General features: G+C 42.0%; 2 protein-coding genes across 3 annotated transcripts in view; one reads left to right on the top strand and one right to left on the bottom strand.

Annotated features, from left to right (window-relative positions):
* Positions 1-1,145: 1,145 nt before the first annotated feature.
* Positions 1,146-3,507, top strand: grem1b (gremlin 1b). Of its 2 annotated transcripts, XM_039603314.1 has the most exons (3): positions 1,146-1,212; positions 1,401-1,765; positions 2,173-3,507. In XM_039603314.1, exon 3 carries the CDS (start codon positions 2,174-2,176, stop codon positions 2,720-2,722), a length of 549 nt encoding a protein of 182 aa, XP_039459248.1. In that variant the 5' UTR covers positions 1,146-1,212; positions 1,401-1,765; position 2,173; the 3' UTR covers positions 2,723-3,507. The 2 variants fall into 2 exon arrangements, with proteins under 2 accessions (XP_039459248.1, XP_031598196.1); XM_031742336.2 differs by having other exon boundaries at positions 1,156-1,765.
* Positions 3,508-4,368: 861 nt separating this feature from the next.
* LOC116322305 (formin-1-like) overlaps positions 4,369-25,281 on the bottom strand; it is a 50,684-nt gene continuing 29,771 nt past the window's right edge. Inside the window, exons 9-19 of the mRNA XM_039603313.1 lie at positions 24,790-24,851; positions 24,323-24,411; positions 23,502-23,631; positions 23,265-23,411; positions 23,098-23,157; positions 22,886-23,006; positions 17,175-17,267; positions 13,558-13,609; positions 7,740-7,889; positions 6,565-6,646; positions 4,369-6,454 (exon numbers count right to left, since the gene is read on the bottom strand). Coding sequence (XP_039459247.1) covers positions 6,410-6,454; positions 6,565-6,646; positions 7,740-7,889; positions 13,558-13,609; positions 17,175-17,267; positions 22,886-23,006; positions 23,098-23,157; positions 23,265-23,411; positions 23,502-23,631; positions 24,323-24,411; positions 24,790-24,851 — 1,031 coding nt within the window. The 3' untranslated portion in view covers positions 4,369-6,409. The remainder of the gene's footprint in view (positions 6,455-6,564; positions 6,647-7,739; positions 7,890-13,557; positions 13,610-17,174; positions 17,268-22,885; positions 23,007-23,097; positions 23,158-23,264; positions 23,412-23,501; positions 23,632-24,322; positions 24,412-24,789; positions 24,852-25,281) is intronic.

Below are 25,281 nucleotides of genomic sequence, written 5' to 3'. Positions count from 1 at the left end.
GCTTCACTGGGATGTTCGTGCAGGCCTCCAGAATTTGTCAGCTGGAAGTTTAGAGTGTTTACAGTAACTTGTTGAAGATCTATCCAGATTTAAAATATATTACTTGAGAAATATATGACGTTATTTACAACATATATTTAAACATAGTTGAGTTTATATGAAGATTTAAAAAACCTGTTACTATTTTTGTTTTATTTTTTGTCCAATCAACAATCTGACTCAAACTGAGAACTGAAGCCCCAGATACTATTAAAAATGTAACATTATGTACTTGACTAACCCGGCATGAAGAAAGCAAATTGACATTTTATCCCCCCTGCAGATTCGGAAGCCTTTCCCGATCGGGTGAGGGTTAAAATCATTCCTGGAGATTTATTCCTCAGCCCATTTGGAAGCTTGCCATCCTTCATGTGTGTGAGGTATGACTGGATCTGGGGCAGAATGCCACGCTTAAATCTCATGTTGTACTGACCGGAGCGCATGGTCTTTTTGGGGGGTTGTTGACTCATGACGTTGTCATGACCCCTAAATACGCCAGATTGGGCAGTGTAATAAGCGGATGAGTTTATGCTGGGGGAAGGTGGTGCGGCTACTTGGCACCTTCCTAAAAGTTCCCTTTAACAGGGCTGGAATGGTTAAGAAAAACTTTGGGGTTGCCAGGTTTTTGACAAATAAATAAATAAATAAAAATCCATCAACTGGGTCATTTTAGAGTCACGTCGGCAATTTATAGAACCATTAACCTTTTATTTTATTTTATTTATTTTTTTTACATAAAAAGGCAAACATTTATGCCTCCAATAATGCCACACATGAAGAATACAACATCATCTATGAGACTCACCCTAAACTTCCTCTTGAAGATGACTGATTTTTTATTTTATTTTATTTTTTTTTAAAGACAAATAGTTTACAATTGAGCTAATAAAATATGGACTAAGCTGAGATCACGTGACTCGTTTGGGTGATAAATGAACAGGTATTAGTGAAATGATTAAACATATACTCTGGTTTACTCTATAGGCTACTACGTATGCAATGCAATTTTAAAAAATGCCATTAATGATTTTTGTTTTTCTCAGGTCTGTGATACATGAAGAGCTACCCTTATTTCAGGCTGGACGTCTATCACCCTGCTGTATGGATGGAAATGGAGTTCGACTAACTGGTGGATCGTTGGTGTCTCGGGTGTCTGTAGGTGTTGATTCACAGGTGCTGCATTTTGGCTCATCTTTTAAAGTTTGTCTGTAATTGCATTTGTTTGCTTTAGAAGCTCGAACTCCGCTTTTCATTTACAGTAGCACATTTACATATAATGCACTGTATTATGGTCGTGTCTTCTTGAAACATTTAAACAAAAACAAACAAACAAAAATCTCACTTTTACTTTTTTTTCCCAGTATGCAGTCAGCTCCCTCTCCCTCCCTGCCTGCCTTCTTTCGCTGTTTCTCGGTTGTCTGTTTTCTACAAGTGGGCTAAGGGAAGTGTTGAGGGGGCGGATAGTCTTGATTTTCTCTACATCGTGCTTAGCCAATAACTGCTGTGCACATCTCAGCTGGCAGACATTTAAAAGGGAGACAGTCCGGCGCTGTAGCAATTTGTATTAAACCCCCTGGCCCCTGTCTATGGAGCGCTTAGTCTCCCACCCATCCACAGTCCCACCAGAGCACAGTCGACAGCAGTAGGTACCTATCATCTCGGAAGGTGCCGCAGAGAAGCTCGAGGACCAGATCATCGCACTTGTAGCAGCAGTCTTGCATAGCAGGTATTTCTATTTGTTTTTTAAACATCATGATATATAACTTATAGAAATGGTAAAACTGCATGCTTTTCTATCTCTTGCTGCGCGAGTGTGGAGCCACTAACGGTTTACAGGACATGTGACATGGTTTATTACTGTTTTTAGATAAATTCGGCAGCAATATTTTGGAGAATGGATAATTATGGGAACATAATTATATTCTTCTGTCATTTATTTGGACTGAGGTGACTCAAATGAATGATTGCTTTTAAACTTCAGCCTTCTTTTCATGTTGTTTCAACAAAGAAGAAAGGAGGGAAAAAGCTCCCTCGGTGCGTTTTTACGCAGCGTAAAAGCTATGACAGCTGTGCGTAACCCATCCAGAACCGAACACGGTGTGAGTGACGAATTATTTTCTTTTTCTCTCCAAGGATGGCCAACTCCACGCGTATCTTCTACAGTATGGTTTTCATCATTGGGCTGCTCTCCTCTCCGGTGGATTCAAAAAGAAACAGAGGTTCACAAGGCGCCATTCCTCATCCTGACAAAAGCAACCCAAACGAATCGGAGCAGCAACCGCAGACTCCGCAGGCGGGCTCGGGCTCCCGCCAGAGGCCGGGCTCATCCTCACCTGCCGACGAAGTGCTGGAGTCCAGCCAGGAAGCTCTACATGTGACGGAGCGCCAGTATTTGAAACGGGACTGGTGCAAAACACAACCGCTCAAACAGACCATCCACGAGGAGGGCTGCGTCAGCCGCACCATCATCAACCGCTTCTGTTACGGACAGTGCAACTCCTTCTACATCCCCAGGCACATCCGGCGGGAGGAGGGCGCCTTCCAGTCCTGTTCGTTTTGTAAACCGAAGCGTTTTACCACCATGACTTTCACATTGAACTGTCCGGACCAGCAGCCGCCCACCAAGAAGAAGCGCATCCAGCGCGTCAAACAGTGCCGCTGCATATCCATAGACCTGGACTAAAACACAGCAATTATGTGTGTGTGTTTCATGTCTTCTCCTTTTTCTTCTCCTTCTTCTTCTTAGTGGACTTGATAGCTGTCTCACAGCCAAGAAATTGTGCTTGTCTCCATCTGGAGATAAGCACCGCACACGCTGATACTTACGTTTCTCCTGTACAGCACGTGAGTCAATATGGACATGCAACTTAAAACAAAACAAAAAACGTAAAAAGCAACTTGTTACACATCACCAGACTCAAAAAAAGAAAAAAGATCACTGCACGGAAACTCTGACTTGGAATGGGCATGCTTTACGCACGGCTTCCTCGCCCCCACAGGACTGCAGAACACCGGTTTTATTTAACTGCTCCAAAACAGTCGTTGTGACTGTTAAACGTCTCCGTCCATCCTGCATTTTACGCATATGTGTTTGCTAAACAGGATGTTTCCACTGTGTGGAATTTGATAGGCGAATGACTTTATTTGTAAAAGGAGAAAAAATGATTTTATTTCGATATTTCAAGAATCGTTCAAGGTTAACCTAATTGATTTCTGTGAATTTCGAAGTCCATTAGTGAAGTTCTCTTTCTATTTTTTTTTTTTTTTTTTTTTTTTTTGGGAAGTTGTGAGCTTATTCAAATATAAAAACTACGGCTTCTGAAGTTAGTTTAAATGGAAGTGTACAGTGGTGGCTTATACATTATCGAGGTGAAATAGTTGTAAAATGTTAAGCCATTTTTGATGTAACCCATTTGTTTATTCATTTGATTAAATTATCCACGAAAACTAAATAAATGGATGCTGGAATACTGCGAAAATCATTTGCTGTGTTTAAAAAACAAACAAAACAAAGCTAAATCACTCCATTCACCGTTTCCTGCTCCCCTCCTGCACTGAGCCAGGATCTTACCGAGTTACTCGCATTCAGACCCTGGAATATATTTTAAAGTCCCTTTTGGAAAAAAGCTGCAAGTCAGCTATTCCAGCTATCTGCTGAAATGATGGGATTCAATTTCACCGCATCAGGTTACAAGGCTCGCAAATCTGTCAGGTTCTTAAGGGAATTCTCAAGTGTAAATGAAAAGATGTTCTACTAAAATAAGTGGGTGATGGGGGAAAGATTTTAGAATTAGAGGCTTTTTTATTTAGCCAGTCTACAATAAACACGACTAATGTATTCAGTCACAGTTTGCATGATTACTTTGGTTTACATAGATGTAAATATGTGTTGCAGTTTAGGGAGGTCCCAACATTTCATTAAAAAAGGGGGGAAAAAAATCATTTGGAAATTTTCTGATTAACATAAAAAGTATTTTTTCAAAGAATATGTAACAACAGTTTTAAATCTCATTCAAATCATTAAAATACCAACCTCATTCAATTTTACATCCATTAAACCAATGTTATAAGATTTTCCTCCCAATTATTTTATTTCAGGAGATTTCCAGGAACAGCATTTTTTAAATGTTCCACAATGAGGCACAACTTCTGACTCAGTTTATTGAACAGTCTGGCTGAATTATGAATCATCAAATGACTCAGGTTCCTTACATAAATATCACATTTTCACAGCGCGGGCCCAAATCGAGGCGCTGACAGCAGAAAACTGAAAGAAGCCGCATTAACATATCTTTCAAAGTCCACGTCTTCGTCCAAAATAAGCCCCACTTATTCAGCATCCCACAGTTTATTTCTTGAAATTTAAAACAATTCCATAAAATTACAAAGCATTCACATGAGAGCTACTGAAGGTCACGTGAACCAACATACATACAGTAGAGGCTACAGCAATTCCTTGGTCAGCATCTGCTCATTTTCTTTATTTTTTATGTTTTTGGTTTTGTTTTTCCAACCCCTCTAAAACTGCTATATTTCACTCCAAAGTTTCGACTTATATAGATTTGTATACAAAATAAATGGCAGAAGTGAAAGATTTTGAAGGGTAAAAACAAGTAACTGATCGAAGGGGCAGTTTATGGATAGTGTGACGATGGAAATCTGAGGTATAACAACTCGCATGGCTCCAGGCGATCATCTTAAATGTTCTCAGTACCCAAAATACAGTCATCATTACTCCAAAATATAAACATTAAACTTTCTGTCTTTATTCTGTGCAAAGCACTCGACTTCCATGAGCACGCTGGAAATCTTTACAACATACATAAAAAACATACCCATGAATCAACTGACCTATCAAGCAACTTCTTAGTCAATTCAGTTACCAATCAAAATATACAAAACAAAGCTGTTTTTTTTTTTTTTTTCCTTTTTGGGAGGGGGGAGCATAAAACAATTATTTTGTTACATAAATACAATTTTCTTTAATGATACAGGAGCATAGCTACATCTTACATTAGTGAAAATAAAGCATGATTTTATTACACTTTTTTATTTGTTCAAAAATAAAATAAGATTTCATCATGAAGAAATATAATTTATACATTTTCTAACGGGAAACCTTACTCTTGCATAGGGAAAAAAAGAGGTGCAAAACAGTGAAAGACAGCTGCAAAAACAACGCATGCGGTCAGCATGGGGGGGGGGGTAAAACGACGTGCAGCAACATACAGCTAAAGCAAGCAGCTTCAAACTGTGTTGGGACACAACGTCATGTACAGCATTCACTGAAGGATTAATAAGTTCTCTTTAAAACTGCAGGCGAGCGCCAAAACCTGTTGTGTCATTCAAAACGATTACTATTATTTTTTCAAAGTACAATTTTGTGTGAGCCGAGGCTCCGGGCCAGATTTGTTGCCAGCTTCTGCTCTCCTCTGGCCATCACCCAGGAGAGGTCAGTCTGGTGCAGTGCAACACGCGATACAACAAAACCTCCACATTCTTACACATGTGCCCCCCCCCCCCATTTAAACGCGCACTCAACTTATAGACAATTTCTACACAATGTGTCTTCGTCCACACTTAAAGCCCGGCGTAGATAATCTATCATATTTCCCAAAGCTGTATAGTCCCTGCCAGTTCTACTACATGACATATTTACAAGACTTTTAATGAGCCGTGGTGAATGAAAAGCTACCCGCTACAGCGAAAGACACAGCAAAGTTCTTTCTCCCTGCTCCGAGTGAGAGATCTGTTTTGTCAACAGTGATTTTTTTCTTTCCCCTCCCAGCAGACACTTCCAGTAAAGCCATATCTGTTTGTAGGTCGACAACAACGTCTAAGAAACGCAGCCTGCGCTGGGGCATTGTTTTAGAACATACGCCATCTGATACAGTTTGGAAAAGAAACTGTTTCTCGTGCTTCTGAAGAGGTCCAGAAGGACGCTTGTGGATGTGTCAGCTGGCTCTGCTGTGCATCCCGCTGAACCCTGGAGACCTTTCACAAGCTGGGCACTCAGGGGTCACGCCATGCTGCATGAATGAGGTCAACCCTTTGGCCTTTATGACTCCCCTCGCTGCAGCTGCGGCGGCCAATCGTCTTCGCTTACTGGGGTTGTGCCAAAAAAGCCTTGAAGCGAAGGCGGTGGAGAACAGGGGAAGGGGAGGGGGTGTCCAGTGCTGTTAGTGGGGCACAGATACGGCAGTGGGAGTAGTAAAAGTCTGACCATGTTTTATTGTGAGTCCGTGTACAGAGGGTAGGGTCCAGTGCTGCTGAGGCAGGTGGTAACTGCAGGATGGATGGACTCCTGCACCCTTCCTGGCGCACCACCGCCGGTCCGTGCTTCTTCTGCTCTGTCACTTATCATTTTTGCTCAGCTGGAGGACACGCTGGCTTCCTTCTGTCGCAGCCTCTCTTTCTGTTGGCAAGAACCACAAAAAGATTCAGCTTATCGATGTCAGCGGCGACACAAGAAAGAGCGGCTTTTGGGAAATTCCATTTGGTTTCTGAATACAGATCAGCTCTTACCAGACTGTTGGCATTGATCTTCTTGGTTTCGACTCTCTTCTCTGCTGTGATCTTCTTGATGTTTTCTTGAGCTTCCTTCAACCTATGGAAAGAAAAAAGAAAGTGACCAGCAAGGCTCAACATTAGCAGGCAGTCTAAAAGAAGTACACAATGAAACTTCTGCAAGTACAAAGCCTCTCATCCTTGCACTCTTGTGAACTTGTTTATAAGAGCAAGACATTTAAATATCTTCCTGGGGCACCCTGTGTCACAGAGCCATGCAGTGCCCCCCCAGCCACACACACACTCTCTCTCTGATCGTCTCTGGAGTTTGCGGTCAGTGAAAACTCTTTAAGTGGGAAGCAGCAGAGAATGACAGCAGCTTGATGAGATAATGAGGCAACCTTTAAAAAAACACTTGGCTTTTTATGAGATCACAGACAGTATTTAAAATAAAGTTAAGTGTACATAAGCACAATCAGCTGCGAGCAACAAGAGGCACGATTACCTATTAAACAAACAAACAAACAAACAAAAAAGCCACAGGGAAACCATGTGATACTTAATAATGTGGCATAAAAATGACCGCACAGTCTCTCTAGACAGCGAGAGCTCACCGTTTCCTTCGAGCTTAGCATCGCTACAGTGTTTATCAGTTCTCTAATAACACGCAGCCTTTAAACCGCCACAGGCCACTGTCCACTTGCCGGTCCTTTTTCTGGAACCCCCCCCAGCCCACTACCAATTACGCCTCAGGTCAGAGGAAACATCATAAATTCAGGCCCTAGTTGCAGGACCAAGGCCTCAGCTACTCCCCATTCACCTCCTCTTTGATGGCCTCCCTCCTTGCTTTAATTACAACCCAGCATCTGCACATCACCCGTGTACAATTAGTGCTAATTTGACATGATGTCCAGAGGTGTTAAGCACCAATCCGAAGGTGACAGAAACAAAGAAGTCTAATCTGAAATGATTATGTTTTGAGTTTGGAGTCTTGCAAAGTTTTACATTCCCTTCCTGACATTAGTTTTTTTTTAGAATGATTATTTCTAGCATACTCACAAAAAACAGGGAAAATTCAATCATGTTTAAAAAAGAAAAAAGATTTGATTATTCAGTAACCCTGATAACGTCCTTCCTGACTCCTTTCTCCTGATTTCTTCTGAGCCTTAACCCAAGTAGTGGTACCAGCTCACCTCTCCTTGGAGATGTTCTTGCTTTGCCGTATCCAAGTGTTCTTGAAATCGTTGCAGAATTCATACCAGAGCATAAAGATGTAACTCGGAGCCACTTCTTTCTCCCCGGACTTTGGCTTAACACCAAAGTAGTTCACCACGTCCTGGAAACTGTAGGGAGGGGTGGAAACACAGCAAAGGCTCAAACACTGTTGTCTTATCACACATAAACACATATAAATAATCTCAGATTTTGACTGAAAGTATGTTTTTGTGAACTAATCTGGATTTTAAACAACATTAGAAAGTACAAGGCAGTTACGGTATGTATACCCGTGAAACCAGAGAGAGCGACAGAGGAAAAGAGTTTAAAATAGTAAAATGTAGAGAGAAAATGATGGATTTAGAGTCAGCAGGAGAGGTGAGAAACAGAGCTGGAAGGAGCGTGTCCACCCTGCTGGGCCACAGGGGAGGGCCAGTAGCGGCGGCTCCATTATCACATTGACCTCCACAGCCTGCATGGGAAGACTGCCAGAAGAGATGAAGACAGCCAAGAACAGGCTCCTATTCCTCCAAACACACCATCCTTCTGTCTCTCTCACAAACAACACACACACACACACACACACACACATTTTCACATATTAGTGAGGACAGCAAATTCACATATGCTTTCCTTAGCCTCCTACCCAACCATCAGAAATGAATGCCTAACTCTAACCATAACTTAAATGTAACTTCAGCTGTAAAACCATATTTTGAGCCTCAAAAATGCCTTCAAATTCGCGAGCTCAGCATTTGGTCCCGACATGTCTGAAGGTTCTCAGTCATCCAGGTCATCGTAGTCAAAGGAGTTTGCAAAGAAAAGCGTCTGGACTTCTTTAAGTTGCTTGAAGACGTTTCACCTCTCATCCGAGAAGCTTCTTCAGTTCTAAGGTCAAATGGCCGAGAGTCCCAGATTTAAACCCAGTGGGAGTATCCCCCCAAGGAGGGACAAAGTGACTGTTGGTCCCTACAAGTATAGTGGTCCTCATAAACACATTTAAACTAGTACACACACACACACACGCGCGCTACTATGGAACTCACAACCACAAAAACATGTTCACTGGCAGACAAATCAAAGATGGGAATGCACACATAAAAACACAAAGACAAATCAGAGGAATAAATGTAGTCTGGATTTTTTGGGGTGTTTCCACTCACTGAGCTACAACACTGTTTAAGGCCAGCTCCTCAGCTTAATTCAATTGTAACCAAATCTGAAGTCTTCGCAAGGCTCTCAGCGGCACACACGAGGCATGAAAAGCAGCCTGCTGCTTCAGATTCCCCCTTCTCTAACCCAAACATGAAAGACTTTTTCTGGCCTGTGCTTGTCAAAAAAGGGGGGGTTGATAAAAGGGGGCCATGATTCAAGGGATGCTCTCCTGTCCCACTGACGCCCAAATACGCTCTGACCTCCAGATGCTAGGTGGCTTTTGCGCGACGCTAATCTGAGACAAGTTCACTTGGAGTCAAATGGTGCACAATATGGTGACCAGACGGCCAGCTACAAGTTTGGAAAAAAAAAAGAAAAGAGTTTTTGCATGAGCCTGCTTCCCATTTCCAAGTGATGCGTCATTTTTGCTGGGATGCACAAAACAGGAGAGCGCTGTAGATCATCCTGTAATCTAAAGAGAAGAAGCTAGAAGAAGAAAATGTTCCAAGATGTTTAGATTGACCAAAACAGACGTGCTGTCACAGACAGCTTTGTTGTCAGCTCTGGCATGACGAACTGGGTCTCTTCTCCACCGGCTCGTCTCTTGACCCTGGGTCATCATGTCAAAAGCGTGCACTTAATCAGAGCAACAAGCTTTTCCTTTTAGCCTCATGAGCAAGCAGAAACAAGCCGATACACAAAGCTTCACTCAAAACAGATGCAAACACACTCGCACATACCTAGAAAACATAAACAAAATCAAGCGGACCTTTGTTCATTTTGCGATCGCAGGCTGATTTCACTTTTGCACATATGACGACATGTCAGTAATCCATGCTATGATGCCATTGCCGTGAGAGGGTTTTACTGCAGCGCCCACAGCTCGGCATTCCTCACTGACAGCTATAAAAAAAAGACCCATTACAAAACCATGAACAGACGTGAGAATCAGCAAAGTATTTGGACAGGCAACTCTGCATTCCTCTGTTTTGGCAACAAAAAGATTACAGGCGTAAACCCCCGTGTTGTTGGCTGATTCAGCAGAGGCACAAAGCGGAGGCCATTTTTTCATATGTAATGACGGAGTAGACTAATATACCGACTAACAGCAGCAAAACCATAACTGCACAATGACTATAGAGTTGGCACTTGGGCCAAATGAAATTGAGCATGATGGGGAAGAAGGAGGCTTAATGAGACGGAACTGAGGACAGAACCAGAAAACCTCAGTGGAGCCCAAACACGAAGCAGACAAATTAGGAGTGCATGTTGAGGAAAAGCCTTCAGCGCTCACCATGGACAGATGAAGAAAGAAAAAAAACACAAACATTTTTGCTCAATTAGTTTTAAGTTACTTCATTAAAAACTCGCAAGCTATTGTATCTTTTTGTGTGTGCCATTCTAACTGTTAAGCTGACTCAAATGTTGCAACTTTTTGCTGTGCTCCAATCACATTTCAGGTGTCTAGGCTGTCTAGTATACATGATTGTATACTCTATAAGTGGCTTTATTGGGTCTTCATTAAGTCTGTTGACTTTTTTAAATGTATAAAAGGCATACTAGGGAACAAAAACAGTTTCTGTACAATTCCAATGAGCTTGAAAATCAGTATTTATTCAACCCACAGCCTGAACTCTGTCAGGAAGCTTCCTTGTCATTTCTTTAAGTAGTCTTCAGGCTTCTTGAAGGACATTCAAAGTGCTTCTTTGGATATTTATTTCTTTTATTCTCTATCAAAATGATCCCACACTGTCTCAATAATGTGGCAGTCTGGGTCAATCATTACTGATAGAGTTCCTTTGTTTTTTCTATGTAGGCATGCTTGTAATGCCTTGAGAGTTTCCTCAAATTTTCTTTAACGACACACTTCAGCTAACAGCTCTTTGTTAATGACCATGTTGGTGGTGCACAAATACTATTTTATGCCTGTCAAACTGTGTTATCTTTTTCATAAATTAAAGAAATAAAAGCAAATGATGTGTTTTTGCAACAGGCTGCTGTTTACAAAGTGTCTAAAGATGGAATTCCGAGTCTGGCTCCTTGAAAGCAAAACAAAGAAATGAGGGGTGGCCCAAAGTTTCTGCACAGTACTACACGTGTGTTGATGGTTTATAATTTTATATGTGCGAATTCTCAAAACCATCTTGTTTAAATAAAGGTTACATAAAAAAAGAAACTCAAACTAAAACCTCATAACTGATGACAGCTGTTATGCAGCTGCATCGCTGTTAATAAAATGTATGCATATGCAAGTATGACAATGATTACCTGCATCAAACATGGTTATATTATATTAAAAAAAAATAAATCTCTTTTTTCCCCCTTTAACAAAAAGCGACAAGAAGCAATAAATTCCAAATAATAGATGAACCATCATCACCAATGAATGCGAGCTGTGACTCATCCCAGGAGAGGGTCTAAGGAGAGAGGACAGATTGTGATGTGCGATCTAACAAAATGTACAAAGTAATTGATCTGACTGCTCTCCGATGAGGGTTGTTTGTTCTTGTTCTGCTGTATGTCTACTGTATCGGCACATTAGGTCACAGAGAAACAAAAAGCAGAGTTGCATTCCTCGCATGTGTTCACAAGCCTGGCTAATAAAAGCTCAACGTTGTAGCCATGACAGAAGATTCTACACATCTTAAGGCATGAAACATAGAAGATCTGTCAGCCACCCGCGCCTTGAACTGGGTAAAAACTTCCACCAATTAAGTATCAGGCCAAATATGAAATATGGACACAATCCAGTCCTCTGCTCCTGAGTTATAGCGGTCAGTATTGGCCACTTGACCCCTGATCTTTTGGGTATAAAATGTCACGGCATCATCACTTCATCCAACTGGACATTTGCCTGAAATTGTTTCATAATTGGTGCAAGTGTTCTTGCATTACAGCCAAAAATGTGTTTTCTGAGGTCACGGTGACTTTGATTAACAAAATGCACTCAGTTCACATTTGAGGCCAAGTGGGTCCGTGTGCCAAATTTGAAGAAATGTACTCGTACTCATGACGCTTCCGAAAGGTTGCGCTCTCGAGGACGGGAGAGGGGAAAGGACAACCCGGAAACATACGAGGCCGATATGGAGTCTCGGTGACCGTTAACAGTAACATCTTCTGTGAAATCATGCTCAGGTTCGACATCTAGCCCCAGTTCTTGTCAAAATCCCAATTCACATTTCCCAGTCGATGCCTGCTGCGTGTGTGTGCGAGCTTCAACTCAGAGGCGTTTAAACTCTCTGAATCCTCATGAGGTGTAGACTGAGGTATTAGGTAGCACTAAGGATGTGTTGTCTATTTCTTTTATTAACACAAGCCATAATCTCAACACTGCTGCTGTTATGCGTTTGTGTGAGGATCCCTCATCCAGCACAGATGTGAGAGCCCACCCAGGGCCCAGAGAGCCCTCTGACGCCCATATTCATCAACGGCGTGTCACTTTTACGAGGTGGCTCTGTGGGAACCTGAGAAAGACCCCTGCCTCCCTCTCGCTCTACCTAGCACCAGTCAGCCAGCCCCCTCTTTAGATGAAATTAAAGGAAAACTTCATTAAAGCCAAAGGTGCTGTCAGCTGCGGGGCCCTTTTGATCAATATTCCCCTCCAAGTTCAACACCTTCATTACAGTGGTGTCACTCATTCACAAGGGGGGTGCAGACAAAGGCATGCGCGTGCGCACATTTCGGTCTGGTTCAACAGAAACATCGCTATATGGCGAGGGTGGGACCGGGGAGGAGGAGAGGTGCAGCCATTCTCTCGGTGATTATCTTGGCTCAAAGCAGCAACATGAAACAGAACAGCTCGGGGCCATTTGCTGAGTTATAGTGTTGTCCAAAGCAATCAACTTTCTAATTGTTTATAGTTTATGTTTACTCGCGTCCGGAGCCTTTCGCCTTCTCCTTTATGCGCTTTTCCTGATTTATTTTGGAAGCGGGCGAGTTACGATATAAAGCAAACAATCCCGCTCGCTATCCAAACACGGTAAAAAATAATCTATTTGCTTTGTTTGTCTGCTCCACCATCTTTTTCCAATATGATACGTTCCAGATATGATTTCTCTCGGACGGTGAGCTCAGCAGCTGCCGGTGGGTCTCGCGCCTATAAATCAGATGCCTCTCAGAAAACTCTCAGGAGTCTTCTGCACAAAACATGGCAGATAAGAATGATAGGAACTGCAGGGGAGGAAGCACAGAGGATCCAGTGGAAGTACGTGGGTGATAAGCGCAAGACATGTTGCTTAACTGTCTTATAGATAAATAACTCGAATAATATCTCCTTGTGCACGTATGAATGTGAGCCGAATCTTCAACAATAAATGTGAAATATGCATCATCTTATACCTGTCCAACGAATGGCCGCCTCTCTCATCAAAGCGCTAACATGCCGAGACTGGTGCATCTTTGCAGAATCCTTAATATGTGTATACAACTATATCCATAGAAAGCATTAGAGTTATCAGATACCACAAACTTTATCTCCTCGTATTGAGGCTTGCTACATTACTCACAGCTGTGTGACGTCTGCAATCACTAACACTTGGCAAACTTCCCTGTGTTGATGGGAAAATATGATTTTTTGTTTGTTCCAGTGTAATTTTTTCCTCCAACATTTATTAGCTTGTAGCTGTACAGTGCATTTCCCACCTCTTCTGTGCTGCATTAAGTTGGTCCTCTTCAGCAGAATGCTCCTTCTGAGCTGCAAAAAAAAAAAAAACAGAAAGAAAACATTCAGACAGGTCATGGGGCAAAATATGAGGCTTGTGTAGACACTGCTAACCAAATGTTTCATTAAAAGCGGACTCCAGAGGGGGGCGCTGTGTTCATTAATCATCCTCAAAGCTGAGGGGAGAAGAAGGGCTGTGGGGGTTGAGATGTCACTGACGGTGAGCATGTTATCCAAGTGACTGAAAAGCACTTTGTAAAATCTGACATTACTTCTGTGTGTTTGTGCATGCGAGTCCCCACGAGAGCGAATCCTCAGCTCAGCTCGGAGATGGTGGTCTGTTTGCTGAGGGGTGTGTGTGTGTGTTGTCGATGCAGTGCTGAAGCCGGGGTGGAAGGCTGAGCGGAGAGGCTTGGGAACTGGAGGCTCCTGTGGACTCCTGCCATGTAAAAGTGTCTAAATGCAAGGCAGATGTGTGCGGCGGGCCAGGCCGAGGTGCAAGAATTTATCTAGGGCCAGAGAGTGCCTGTGATCTCAGATTTATAGCATTTTTCCAGATTCATCCTTTTTACAATGATGGGGGACCTTTCCTACTTGAAGATTTAAGAGGGGGAAGTCTCCAAAAAATTGTTCAAAGGCAGGTTTGGGGGTCTTCTGGGAGAAGGTGAACTAAAGCCTTCGATCAACCACCCGGTTTACTTTTCATCTCTCTCTCTCTCTTTTTTTTAACATGTATGTGGGCAAGAGGGTTAAGGTAAACCTAATGAAGGGGGGGGTGGCAATGTCTGGGATAAAGGGAGGTGGCGGGGGGGAGAGGAGTGGGGCCGTGACCAATGGCGTTAGTCTCAGTGGGGGTCAGGCTGGCGCCTGAGGTACCCCTCTGGTGCGACTTTGCAGAGGTGGCATAGGAGTCGGGAGGGAGGGTTCAGGGAGAGCGAGAGAGAGATTGGCTCAGAGAGGGAGAGGATGTGTGAAGTTTCTCTTCCTCCGCTCCCCCGTGCAAACATGAAACCACTAGTCGCTAACTAGAAAGTTATGAGACGCGCATGCTGAGAAGGACAATAAAGCGAGGCTTTAAAACTCTGACACACTTTTCCAAACTGCCGCTTTACTTCGCAGCCAGATGACAAAGAGATGTAGAGCAGTCTGAGAGGGGATGCTGGAGATATAAAAACAAACCAAACACCCCTTTTCACCCCCGAACAACTCCTCTAACAGAACGGAGACACATCTCAAAGACTAGATTAGAAGTGGCTCCTTGGACAGTTGTTAAGCGCAAATTTCACTTCATCTACGTAATTCACAGGCAGTCTGAGCGAGTGGAGTTTTGGTTACTGACTCACTGACAACAAAGGAAGCGCGAGGAGGTGATACACACGCATTTTCCGAGGAGAGACGGTGAAACGAGATTTACGCAAGCCGAGATATAAAAAAAAAAAAAAAAAAGCAGGAATTTGTTTTCAATTAGTCACGGTGTATATTCAACATGAAAAATATGCCAGTGTCAGTATCCCCAGAGGTTTCAAAGAGCGTCCAATAAAACGACTAAGAAAAAAAGTGGTTGATTACATGTGTTCAAAAAGAAAAAGTGCGACCTGGATTTTTATGCTAAGTTTAAACAAAGAATATGGAAACAAACAAAGGCATATTCCAGAAAATCAGTATACAGGATCAAATAAACATAAGAAAACATTTAGGGTTGGACATATGATGGAGAAATTAAAATAAAAGAACAAGCAAATTCCAGACGATAAAGGTTACAGGATAAGAGCAATGGAGAATTGTTTATTTTTAATGGAATCTTTAAATACTGCCATTCAGGTATAAAGCCTTTGAGACAAGAGGGTTTAACTGGCTCACTGCTCAGTTTCTAGAACCACAGTATCCATTTATGCAGGCACTACCAGGCCTAAGGATTCACAATATTAAAGTTACCGCTGTTGCTTTCTCTGAATTCTCACTTCAGTTAGTGAAAGTGCTTTAAATCAGATGTGGTGGAATTCCCTGCACTCTTCCTTTTGGGTCATTTCCAGGAATTCTCATCACCCTAAAGCAGGGATGTCAACCATTAGGTCCACTCAAATCCGATCCACTGGATAGCTTTGGAAAATGTGAAGGAGGGCATAAATTTTGGACTTCCAACTGTATTTTCATAAGTTTTACATCTTTTTCTACTGATAAAGACCTCCCACACGGACATTTATACTATGCCAAAGTAATTAAGTAATGATTAATGAACCACTAAAAGACAAAAGTTTCCATTTTTTCACCATCTACTGTGGATCCACAGTGAATACCATAATAAAATTTTCTGGAAATTAATATAATTGCAGCATAGTTTGTGCAATATTATACCAGAACTATTTCTGTAGTTTTACACATACATTTTGTAATTTCTAAGCTCGAAGAGTCGTGCTGAGAGATTTATTTATTTTTTACAGCAGAATTTGGTTTATCACATAGACTGAGACAGAGTTGAAATTGCACAGCTTATTCTTACATTAAGAAGCATTAAAATGTGCAGTTAAACTCTTTACACCGTCAAAAAGTGGAGTTTCACTGCTTCGGCCCACATAAGTGAGCTGTATGTGGCCCATTGTGTAAAATGAGTTTGACAAGCGAACACTAGAGGACTTTGCTAATGTGTGGGTCAGAAAGGAGACAGACGACAAGATGGTCCGAGTTTGTCAGGGAAGATCCGCTCCTGGTCCCCAAGAGTGATCCACCGAGGCGAGTCGGCTTTATTAGGCCACAGCTAAGGATGTCCTGCCAGCTTTATGGAACCCACGAGTACATAGGACCCATGTTAAACGCAACGTGATCTCTTCTACAGGCCTGTAGACTCCTGTCCTCATGCTGTCTTACAGGGCACCGAGACGCCCCTTCTCAGCAAGAACAAAAACACCCACGTTCACCAGGAGACTGATTCTCTACCAACGAGCTGACTGTCTGACATAGCAAAACCCCCCAAAAAACAAAACATAATTACAGCTCCCTGTTTTAAAAGCACACATGCTGTGTGTCAGGGTGAAAACGGGGCCTTTCTGTCTCCCTGAGCGCGGTTTTGCAGCCATCTCACTGGTTGTAAATCATCTCTCCAAATGATTGTTTTTATTTTTTATTTTTTAAAACACCTTCACATGAGTCAGGCCCACTTATGAGCACGAGTCAGGGCAAACATGCATTATGGCTATCTGAGGAAAAGGACTTCAGAGTGTCATTTAAAGGGAGCGGGAAAGATTAAACACATATCCCTCATCTTGATTTAACAGCAGCAGGAAATGGTTACTGCTGAACATTTGGAAAGGAGAGAAAGGATTACACGCATATCACAATAGTAATGGTAGTAATTTAAATAGTAATCTTTGTGTTATGTTTTGGCAAATATTTAGATAATGAAGACTGTGGACATAATTTTGGGGGGATTTTTATAGGTAAAAGCAGCCATCTGAAATGAGACATTCCTTAGAAAAAACATCAAATCCACATGTATTTACATGATCATGGCACTTAAAAGACTAAAACTACAAAGAGAAGAAAAATAAGGAACATTTCTTTCTTCGTTTTAGATAAACAGGAAAATGTCAGTTTCACCCACCAGCGCAGACGAATCCCTCCATCTTGTCCTTGAAAGGCTGCAGGTGTTCTTCTGATGAGTTAGCGCAGACTTTCTGCACATCCTTCTCACACGCTAGAAGAAGGAAAAAGAACAAGGAAAGAAAAAAGGAGATGAAAGAAGGGCCTAAAGGGAGAGGTACAGATATAATAAAGTTAACACTTTTTCTTTTAAAACCAAAAGTGTGAAGTGTGTCTATCATTCAGGGCTGAAATGATATTTTCGCATATTTTGTAACACATCTCATCTAATTTTAACACAAGGATTTAAAAGGAGTTCTGATTCCTGGTAAACAGGATAAAAAAAAAAAAATGAACTGACAGACATTAAAATAGAAAAAGACTTTTCACTATATTTGCTTGGAACAATATATGGTTTTTTTTATAAACAAAAACTTCTGTAAAACCCTTCAGATAATAAAGTTTTGCACATGTACGTAAAGTAAATGCTACTAGTTTAGCGTATAAAGATCAGCGCTCTGAAAAGATTGCAATGCATTGCAAAATTCTGTGTATTACACAGCTTTTTCGTCTTTATAAAATACAAATATTCAGAGTGTAATGCATAGATGTTTTTGCCTGTAATGTTTGGCCTTAAACGAGTGCTTACAGTAAGCACAAAGCTGCAGTTTTATTTTGTCCTCTAGTTCCACATTTAAACCCGTTTTCTTACCCATCCTCAGATTTCCCACCCCGTGCCTCGATTTACAAATCAGGCACATGCCAGTTTGCATATTGTTGAGGTTTATTTTGAAACTTTAAAACCAGTTTACACAATGGTGACCATTTCATTTGTATTCTACCTTCAGCGCTGGCCGTATATGTGAACGGAGCAGATGTGTTTGCTGTTTGTGGATGCCCCCCCCCGCCTCCCTCTGTCGTGCCAAATGATCCAACTCACACGAGTTCAGAGGAAACAGCCGTGAGTGAGCGTGTTCCAGCCGAACCTTTCCCCATTTCCTCTCAACTGTAACTATACACACACAGACGCCTGGCGAAAAGAACTTTGCACAATCCTTCAACCTGTAAGTCATTAATGGCAGCAATAAATACCTAAACTTGCTTATGACAGCATAGCTAAATAGTTCTGCAACAGAACAAGAGCATTAACAGGTCTGGCCGCAGCCTAACTTCACTGTGTCGCCGCTTTAACATCTCAGTTTGGCTCTAACGCATTTGCATGCGGAGCTGCCGCACCTGTAGTCCGGTAAACCCGCTCTATTGCTTGGTTTTATTTACTGGGTGTCTTATTAACTGAGACAGGAAGCACGACATCCCAGCATTAAAACTGAGACGCAACTACGTCAACAGCCGCTCGTTCTGGAATCCAGGGCTCTAGTTAAATTCATGGAAAGTGGGAGCCAGCAGTTATTGAAATAAAAAGACAGAACTCAGCAAGCTCACAAACATGACAACCAAAATATCCTGTTTGGACAAACCACGTTTCCTTAACAAAAATCCCCCGACTCAAAAAGACCCATTAAAAAAAGTGTTCAAAACAGCAAGTCTACAATTTAGAGGCGGCTCGCTTCCAAATGTGGTCCAGACAGCAAAAGCCGCAAGGAGGAAGCCCACAAAAACACAACAGCTGTAAAGAATAAAAGCCCAGGGCTCGGGTTTGAGACATTGTCTTGGAGTGATAATACATTTTTTGGAAAAAAGTGCATTCAGGAGGAGGAGGACTCTCCTGCAAGTAAATGACTGACGCCATCAGGCCAGACACAAGGCCGGAAAAATAAAGCCAAACTTTTGTGTTAATGGGAAAGTGAGCTAATCGCAAATACGTACAAAAATTAGGCTTAAGGAAAAAAACCAAATCTTAATGTTTGCATACAAGTCTTTTTTTTTGTAAGATAATGGAGTAATAGACAACTTAATCAGCTCTCTAAATTAATATAAATTAATAGTCTTCTTGCATTACAAATGCATTTTTTAATCTTTAGTAAAAAAAGTATAATTAAAGAATTTTATTTTAAAGTATATACAAAAATTTAAAGCACCTATTTTAATGTACTTTAAATACCTAATAATATCTTCTTAAATAAGACTTTAAATAAGACTGAGGCTGAATAAACTAATTAAATTTAAATAATAATAATAATGTAAATTACCATCAGAGGTACTGCATATATACATGTGCATCATACACAATTTATAGAGCCAACATTGGACAGATGTTGTAGAACATAAAGAGGATTTTTACTCTTTGCTTTGTTGGGCAACAAACAACAGCAACAACAGCTCTGCCCTTTAAATCCTAGTTGGTATCAAGACATTATTCACATCACTGATCAGAGAGCTCTGGTTTTATGCATTGCTGTAATTTTTTTTGATAGTGATTTGCTTCTAAGACTTTGGTGGACAATGTTTAAGCAGCAAAAAAACCAAATAAATAAATACAAGTAATATTTTAAGAACATGCATAAACAAACCCAAAGAGAGTCATAGGTACAGTAACGAGGAGGATAAACAGAATTAACAGAGCTGACTTCCTGAGACACTCGAGCAACACTTACAAAAACATGCATTTCTAAGGAGACACTGGTGGATCCATTATATGTAAATGTGAGACTTATTGCATAATATGAGGTAATGGGCCAACAACTGTGGGTTTTAAAAAAATAAAATAAAAAAATGGGGTGGTGGTGGGGTTAAGTGGGAAGAAAAACAAACAGAAAGAACAGAAAGATAGACTTTTGCTCCAGCTTTTACCCTGTGTGGTTTGGAAAATGGGTGCTTTTGATGTTAACATGTACTTATGATTTTTACTGTTGTAAGCAAGAGCCCCCGCTGAAGCTACCAGGAAATCGCAGCCAGCCAGGACAATTCACGACTACGGAAAGTCGACTTAAAGACAATGCCTAAGAGTGGACGGAGACTCTGCGGAACACCACAAGATCTCAACCATGGCTGTTTGATGAATGGCTCGGTCTCACAAATGTGGCCATTACACTCCACTACCTCCCATTTGTGAAGCTCTGGTTTATGATGAAGCAAAATCCACCGAGGAAGCAAACAAATGAGACGAAGAGATGCGCAGTAAACAGGAGATAAAAGAAAAAGTCCTCCTCCTCCTTCGCAGGACCTTTGAGCTCATTTGATAATTAATTTTTAAATATTTTAATCTAAGTTATATTCAGAATGTAATAGTGAACTTCATAAACTTTGTTGCACTCTTTTTTTTTCCAGGAGGTTAAACCAGTGCAGTGCTCCAGCCGTGGCACATTCTAGTTATTTATACCTGGAAAGTGAATTCTCTCACTGATCTCCAATTATCTTTAGTTCCAGTTGTCTGTCAGTATCCAGCTCTCCTTTCTATGGGATGAAAAATACTATCACCTCTCAGCAAGGCCAGCCAGGAGACTGCCGTGGGGAAAAGGTAAGGCGTTCTCTCTCCTTTCCATCCCTCATAAATCAGCTCATATCCACCTAACTACAACTCTTCTCCCTTTTTTGCTGGAAAATACAGCACTGACAGGTAGAGGCTTCAGGCAGGACTTTGAATATCAGCAGCAGCACTGAAATATGGCTTCAAGATGCATTAAAAGGAAACGGTGCTTTTGTCTATATCTGTAAAGATATAGACAAACTTTACATTTCAAATGCATCCATCCATTTTCTAGCTCTTTTTTGGGTATGTGACATATGGACCTGGGTTTATCCGGGTCTATCCAGCCATTATGCGATGTGCTGACAAATTTATTCTTATTCAAAAAGCTAGAAAATCGCATGATTACTTGCAACAAATCAATAAACATAAAAAAGGATCAGATTTTAGCGTAATTTTTGCCTTGTTTGGTCAACAGAATTCACTCATTCCGTTCCAAGCTGAGGCTCCGTCGTAAAACAGACCTCAGGCTAAAGGCCCAGCCTGAACCTGACATTAAAAGGCCATTTAAAATCGGGACACTGTCTGATTTGCCACAGTGATGAATGCCTAACCTAGGCCGGGACTTCTGTGAAACACTAAACTCCCCTGAGCAGCAAATGAGCTCTGACTGTTTCTTTTTATTTGATCCTATTTCATTTGGTTGCATCCCTTCCCATCTGTCTGGTTCAATTATGTGGCCGTTAAAGAGTTCTTTTAGTAGGTAGCCACTGGTCGAGAAATGAAAAGGAATTCTGAGAAGACTTAACTTTGAGTTGTGGCGAATTTTAATGATAAACTTAATCTTTAGTGCCGAGTTCTAAAGACTAACGCACAAATTAACCACAGCATGGTTTGTCTCACTGGGAGCTCCGAGTCCTACAGTAGGTTTAGGTCCTTATGGCCTCTCACTCATCCCTCTCCCTCTGAGAGCAGCACAGAAAAGGTCATCACCCTCTTCCCAAACAGGAAGCCCCATCAAAAGAGGATCATGTTTCTGCACAAGCCAGTGAAGAAGAGGGCAGCCAAGTGGACGGCAAGCCCTCTCCAGAGCAACTCAGCTCAAAGCTCAGAAACATACAGTATCTTAAATGTGCCCAGGCCCACGGAGGTGGACTAAGCTCAGCAGGGATGAAGTTCTCACTCTCAGCATCACAACTCCTCGCCTTTGACCCAAGGCTGCAGGGCAAGACACCGGCGACCACTGCAGTCACCACCTCGGGATCAGGTGAGGGGTGGGCAGCTCTGCTCGCCAAAGTCAAACAGTGCGAGTAAATCGAAGCGTGATCCGGTGTTAGTTTCTCAGTGTCAGGCAGTGTTCTCGATGTGGATGGAGGTGATCTGTGTTAGCTTTATAATTAAGACCAGTTGCTTTCTTTTGGCTGGTTTATAATAGCCTGGCATAAATATTTATTCCTGGCGGCTGGAGAGGATAAAAATGGTGGGAGTCATAGGTGGAGCTCAGCAAATATCCAGAATCCAGGGCCTGCCCTGTGATGCAAATACCCCTAAGGACTACTGTGCCAGACTGTGTTGCAGCAGAGATCAAATACGAGGGCCCTCGTGTTGCATTTATTGTCTTCAGGTCTTCCATTTTTCCTAATAAATGAGTGACAGCTTGAGGTGGGTCTGGGTACTTTAGTAGACTCTTTGTATTTTTCCCTCGGGTCAGAGAGGAGAGGGCTTTAACAGCAATCTGAAAGACGCAGGGGAGAGCTGTGGAGCATATCTAATTGCTTTCATATGCCGTATTATTGGTTGATTTAAATAACGACAGACACCGGGGGCACCGGGGGGCATCGCCTTTAACCTCCGTGTGGCCCTGGCCAAGACTAACTGGCTGCTTGGCTGGGTTACTGAGTGGCTCGGCGCCCAGGACACTACCAGCACAGAACATCAAAAGTGTATTTAATTTTTAATCCCCCTATTGTCCCTCTGATGTATCCTCAGTGACCTGGAATTTGTTTTTTGGGTTTTACTCTAGCTTTAAATGCTGCACAGACAAAGATATAAAGATGCCAAATGTCCTGCCACTAGTCCTGTAACAGGAAAGCCCGTCGTGTTATGATGACACGGTTGTTAAGATACAATGTCTGGGAATTGGGAAAAGCTCCCTCGGGCCATTCGAGGTCCTGAATAAACCCAGAAACCTCCCTGCAGAGGGAGGGGAGAGTCCACGGGATGTGCATTTACATTTAAACTGCTCTGGTGAAAGATGGTAATGTATACAATTACGCTGACTGATTTACTGGGGAACAAAGATAACCTAAGCAATAAATTCAATGTGGTAGAAATGAACCCGCTTATACGAGTGGGGCACGTCGTACCAGTCAGATCTTTCTTGAGTTTTCGGAGGTCTTTGGCGAGGTCATCAAACTTAACCTGAGAAGCCTGGAAGAAGTTCTGTGGCTCTGGCAGAGGGAACACACTCTTTTCTGTACCAGCATGCTGCAATAATGAAGCAACGTGTTACTTAGGAGACATTTAAAAGCTGTGAAACTTTATTTAAAAAAAAATAAAATAATTTTGATTAATTTACCTCATCAAAATTACGCAAGTAGTATAAAACCACGTAATCCACCAAGTTCATGTGATTGTCCTGAAGAAAGAAAACAACAAAATTACAATTAAGATAAAAGGGCATGAATCAGCTCACTAGGATAGTACACTACTTTTATAAGATTTTAGAGTCTTTAACGGTTTTACCCGGCTCTTGACGTCCTTTAGCTTGGGGAGGATCTCCAGCCCAAAGCCATCAGCCTGCCCTCTCGTCCTGTTCCCTCCATTCATATAGTTCCCAAAGGCCAGAATGAGACCTATTATATCCCGCAAACTGTTGCAATCAAGCAACTCCTGACATTGACAAACACACACAGTTTGTTTGGGGTTAGTTCTTGTAGGCTGACACTTTTTAAGCAGAGTTTGTTGTCGTGACGTTCTTACTTTGCTGACGTTGGAGATGATCTCCACCTTGCGATGTATAGAGGAGATGGTGTCGAGGAATACCGACTGGAAGATGATGCATCGGGCTCGGCTCGCAAAGTCCGGAATTTGAGAGAGTTCATACAGAAACCTGAAAAACAAAAGGGGAGGAGGGGCAGAGAGAGGATGAGAAGGAGGTGGAAGAGTATGGGGTGTGATGTGTTATGACAGAATTAAACAAAACGTCTAACAGGAAGAACTATTTTGGGTCCTTGGCAGGCCCAGCTTCCCCACGCAGGCTGACTGAGTCAACGTTGCTGTTCACAGGCAGGCAGCTGCTAGTCATGAGCCGTGCTGCTCGGCTGGGTTTGAAAGGTCCGCGGGGTCGGGTGGAGGAAAGCGGCGAGCGGCGCACGGAGACTGATCAAAGGTAGCTCTGGCCTGATGTGGGACGACTTATGTAAACAGTGCAGTGTCGGAGGGGAGCGGAGTGGTAACATCCTGTGTGATTAGACCCTGCTGATGGAGGTAGACACTGAGTAGGGATGACTCAGGAGTCTATAGTGACAGCTTTGGTCAAACATGGAAATAGGAAGGCCAGGCTGAATGGCACCGCTGGATCCAGGCCTCGTTAACTGGCCTGGACTGCTTAACCCTGACAAAAACTACTGAAGCAGTGTCCATTAATGCACATTTTTGCACGTACGCAAAGGCTATGTAACAATGCACACTATGTGTCGAAACGAATGACGACACCCTCCATCTCTATATCTCTCTCTATACATCTATATCCTTTCACACATAATCAAATTTGTGAGACCTGATTAAAAACAAAATCTTACTGTTCAGGTTTGTCCAGCAGTTTCACTTCGTCTTCTTTGGATGTCTCATAATGTCTCGTTATCTTTTCCATCTCGTCACTGGTGGCCCTCTATGGAGAGACACAATGCAAAGGTCAATACAAAGATGTGGCTCAATACTGTAAATATTGTGTTGAAATATAGGCAATTCAACTTTTTGTTAGAGAAGATTTTAAGATGCATCTGTATAGAAACCTTATTTGCTTCGTTAACACCATGTACAGTTGGGGAAATAATTATTTGATCGGCTGCTGAACTGATTGATATTCTGTATTAAAAATGAAGCTAACAGAAAAAAAATTTGAGAAAACGTACAAATTCAGCAGGGAGTCGAATGATAATTTCCCCCGCTGTAGGTGTTACCTAGTTTTATTTTAAACTTGTGAAAACTTTAGAGCCTTTTCATTCCCTTTTTTAAAACATTTAAATGTCACACACACGCTACTTACGTTTTCATATAAAGCCTCAATTGTCTCCAAATCCACCACAGAATTGTCCACATTGAGAACAGCTGGAAAAGATAACAGAAGCAGTCGGTGTTATAAAGAACAAACCCACAACAGCCCTTTAATTTATTTACAGACTGAATAATGGAACATTACATTTGTGGCAGCTTTAGAGAAGAGAGCCTATATTCATATTTTACAGAAAAAGATTTCCCAAACCAGTAAAACAAAGAATGACATTTAAAAAAAAAAAAAAGAAAATACAGGGTGCTACTGGTGCGCTACACCAACAAGTGAAGTGCATAATTCAGTTGCCATTTAACTGAATTATTCACCTAATTTACAATATTAGCTTGAGGTAGTAAAGCTGGGAGTGTGGCCAGGCTGAGCACACTTGAGTCTGAGACCGCAGATGCTGAGCGTACACCGAAGGTCCTCTTTCCCCCTCTTGTCGTGGACAAGCGAACTGGGGGACGAAGCCCCTCGGCACGGCAA

Source organism: Oreochromis aureus, linkage group 19 (assembly GCF_013358895.1).
Source record: "Oreochromis aureus strain Israel breed Guangdong linkage group 19, ZZ_aureus, whole genome shotgun sequence".
NCBI classification, from domain to species: Eukaryota; Metazoa; Chordata; class Actinopteri; order Cichliformes; family Cichlidae; genus Oreochromis; species Oreochromis aureus.
The sequence above is the reverse complement of the archived record's forward strand: the minus strand, read 5'-3'. Positions and strand labels throughout refer to the sequence as shown.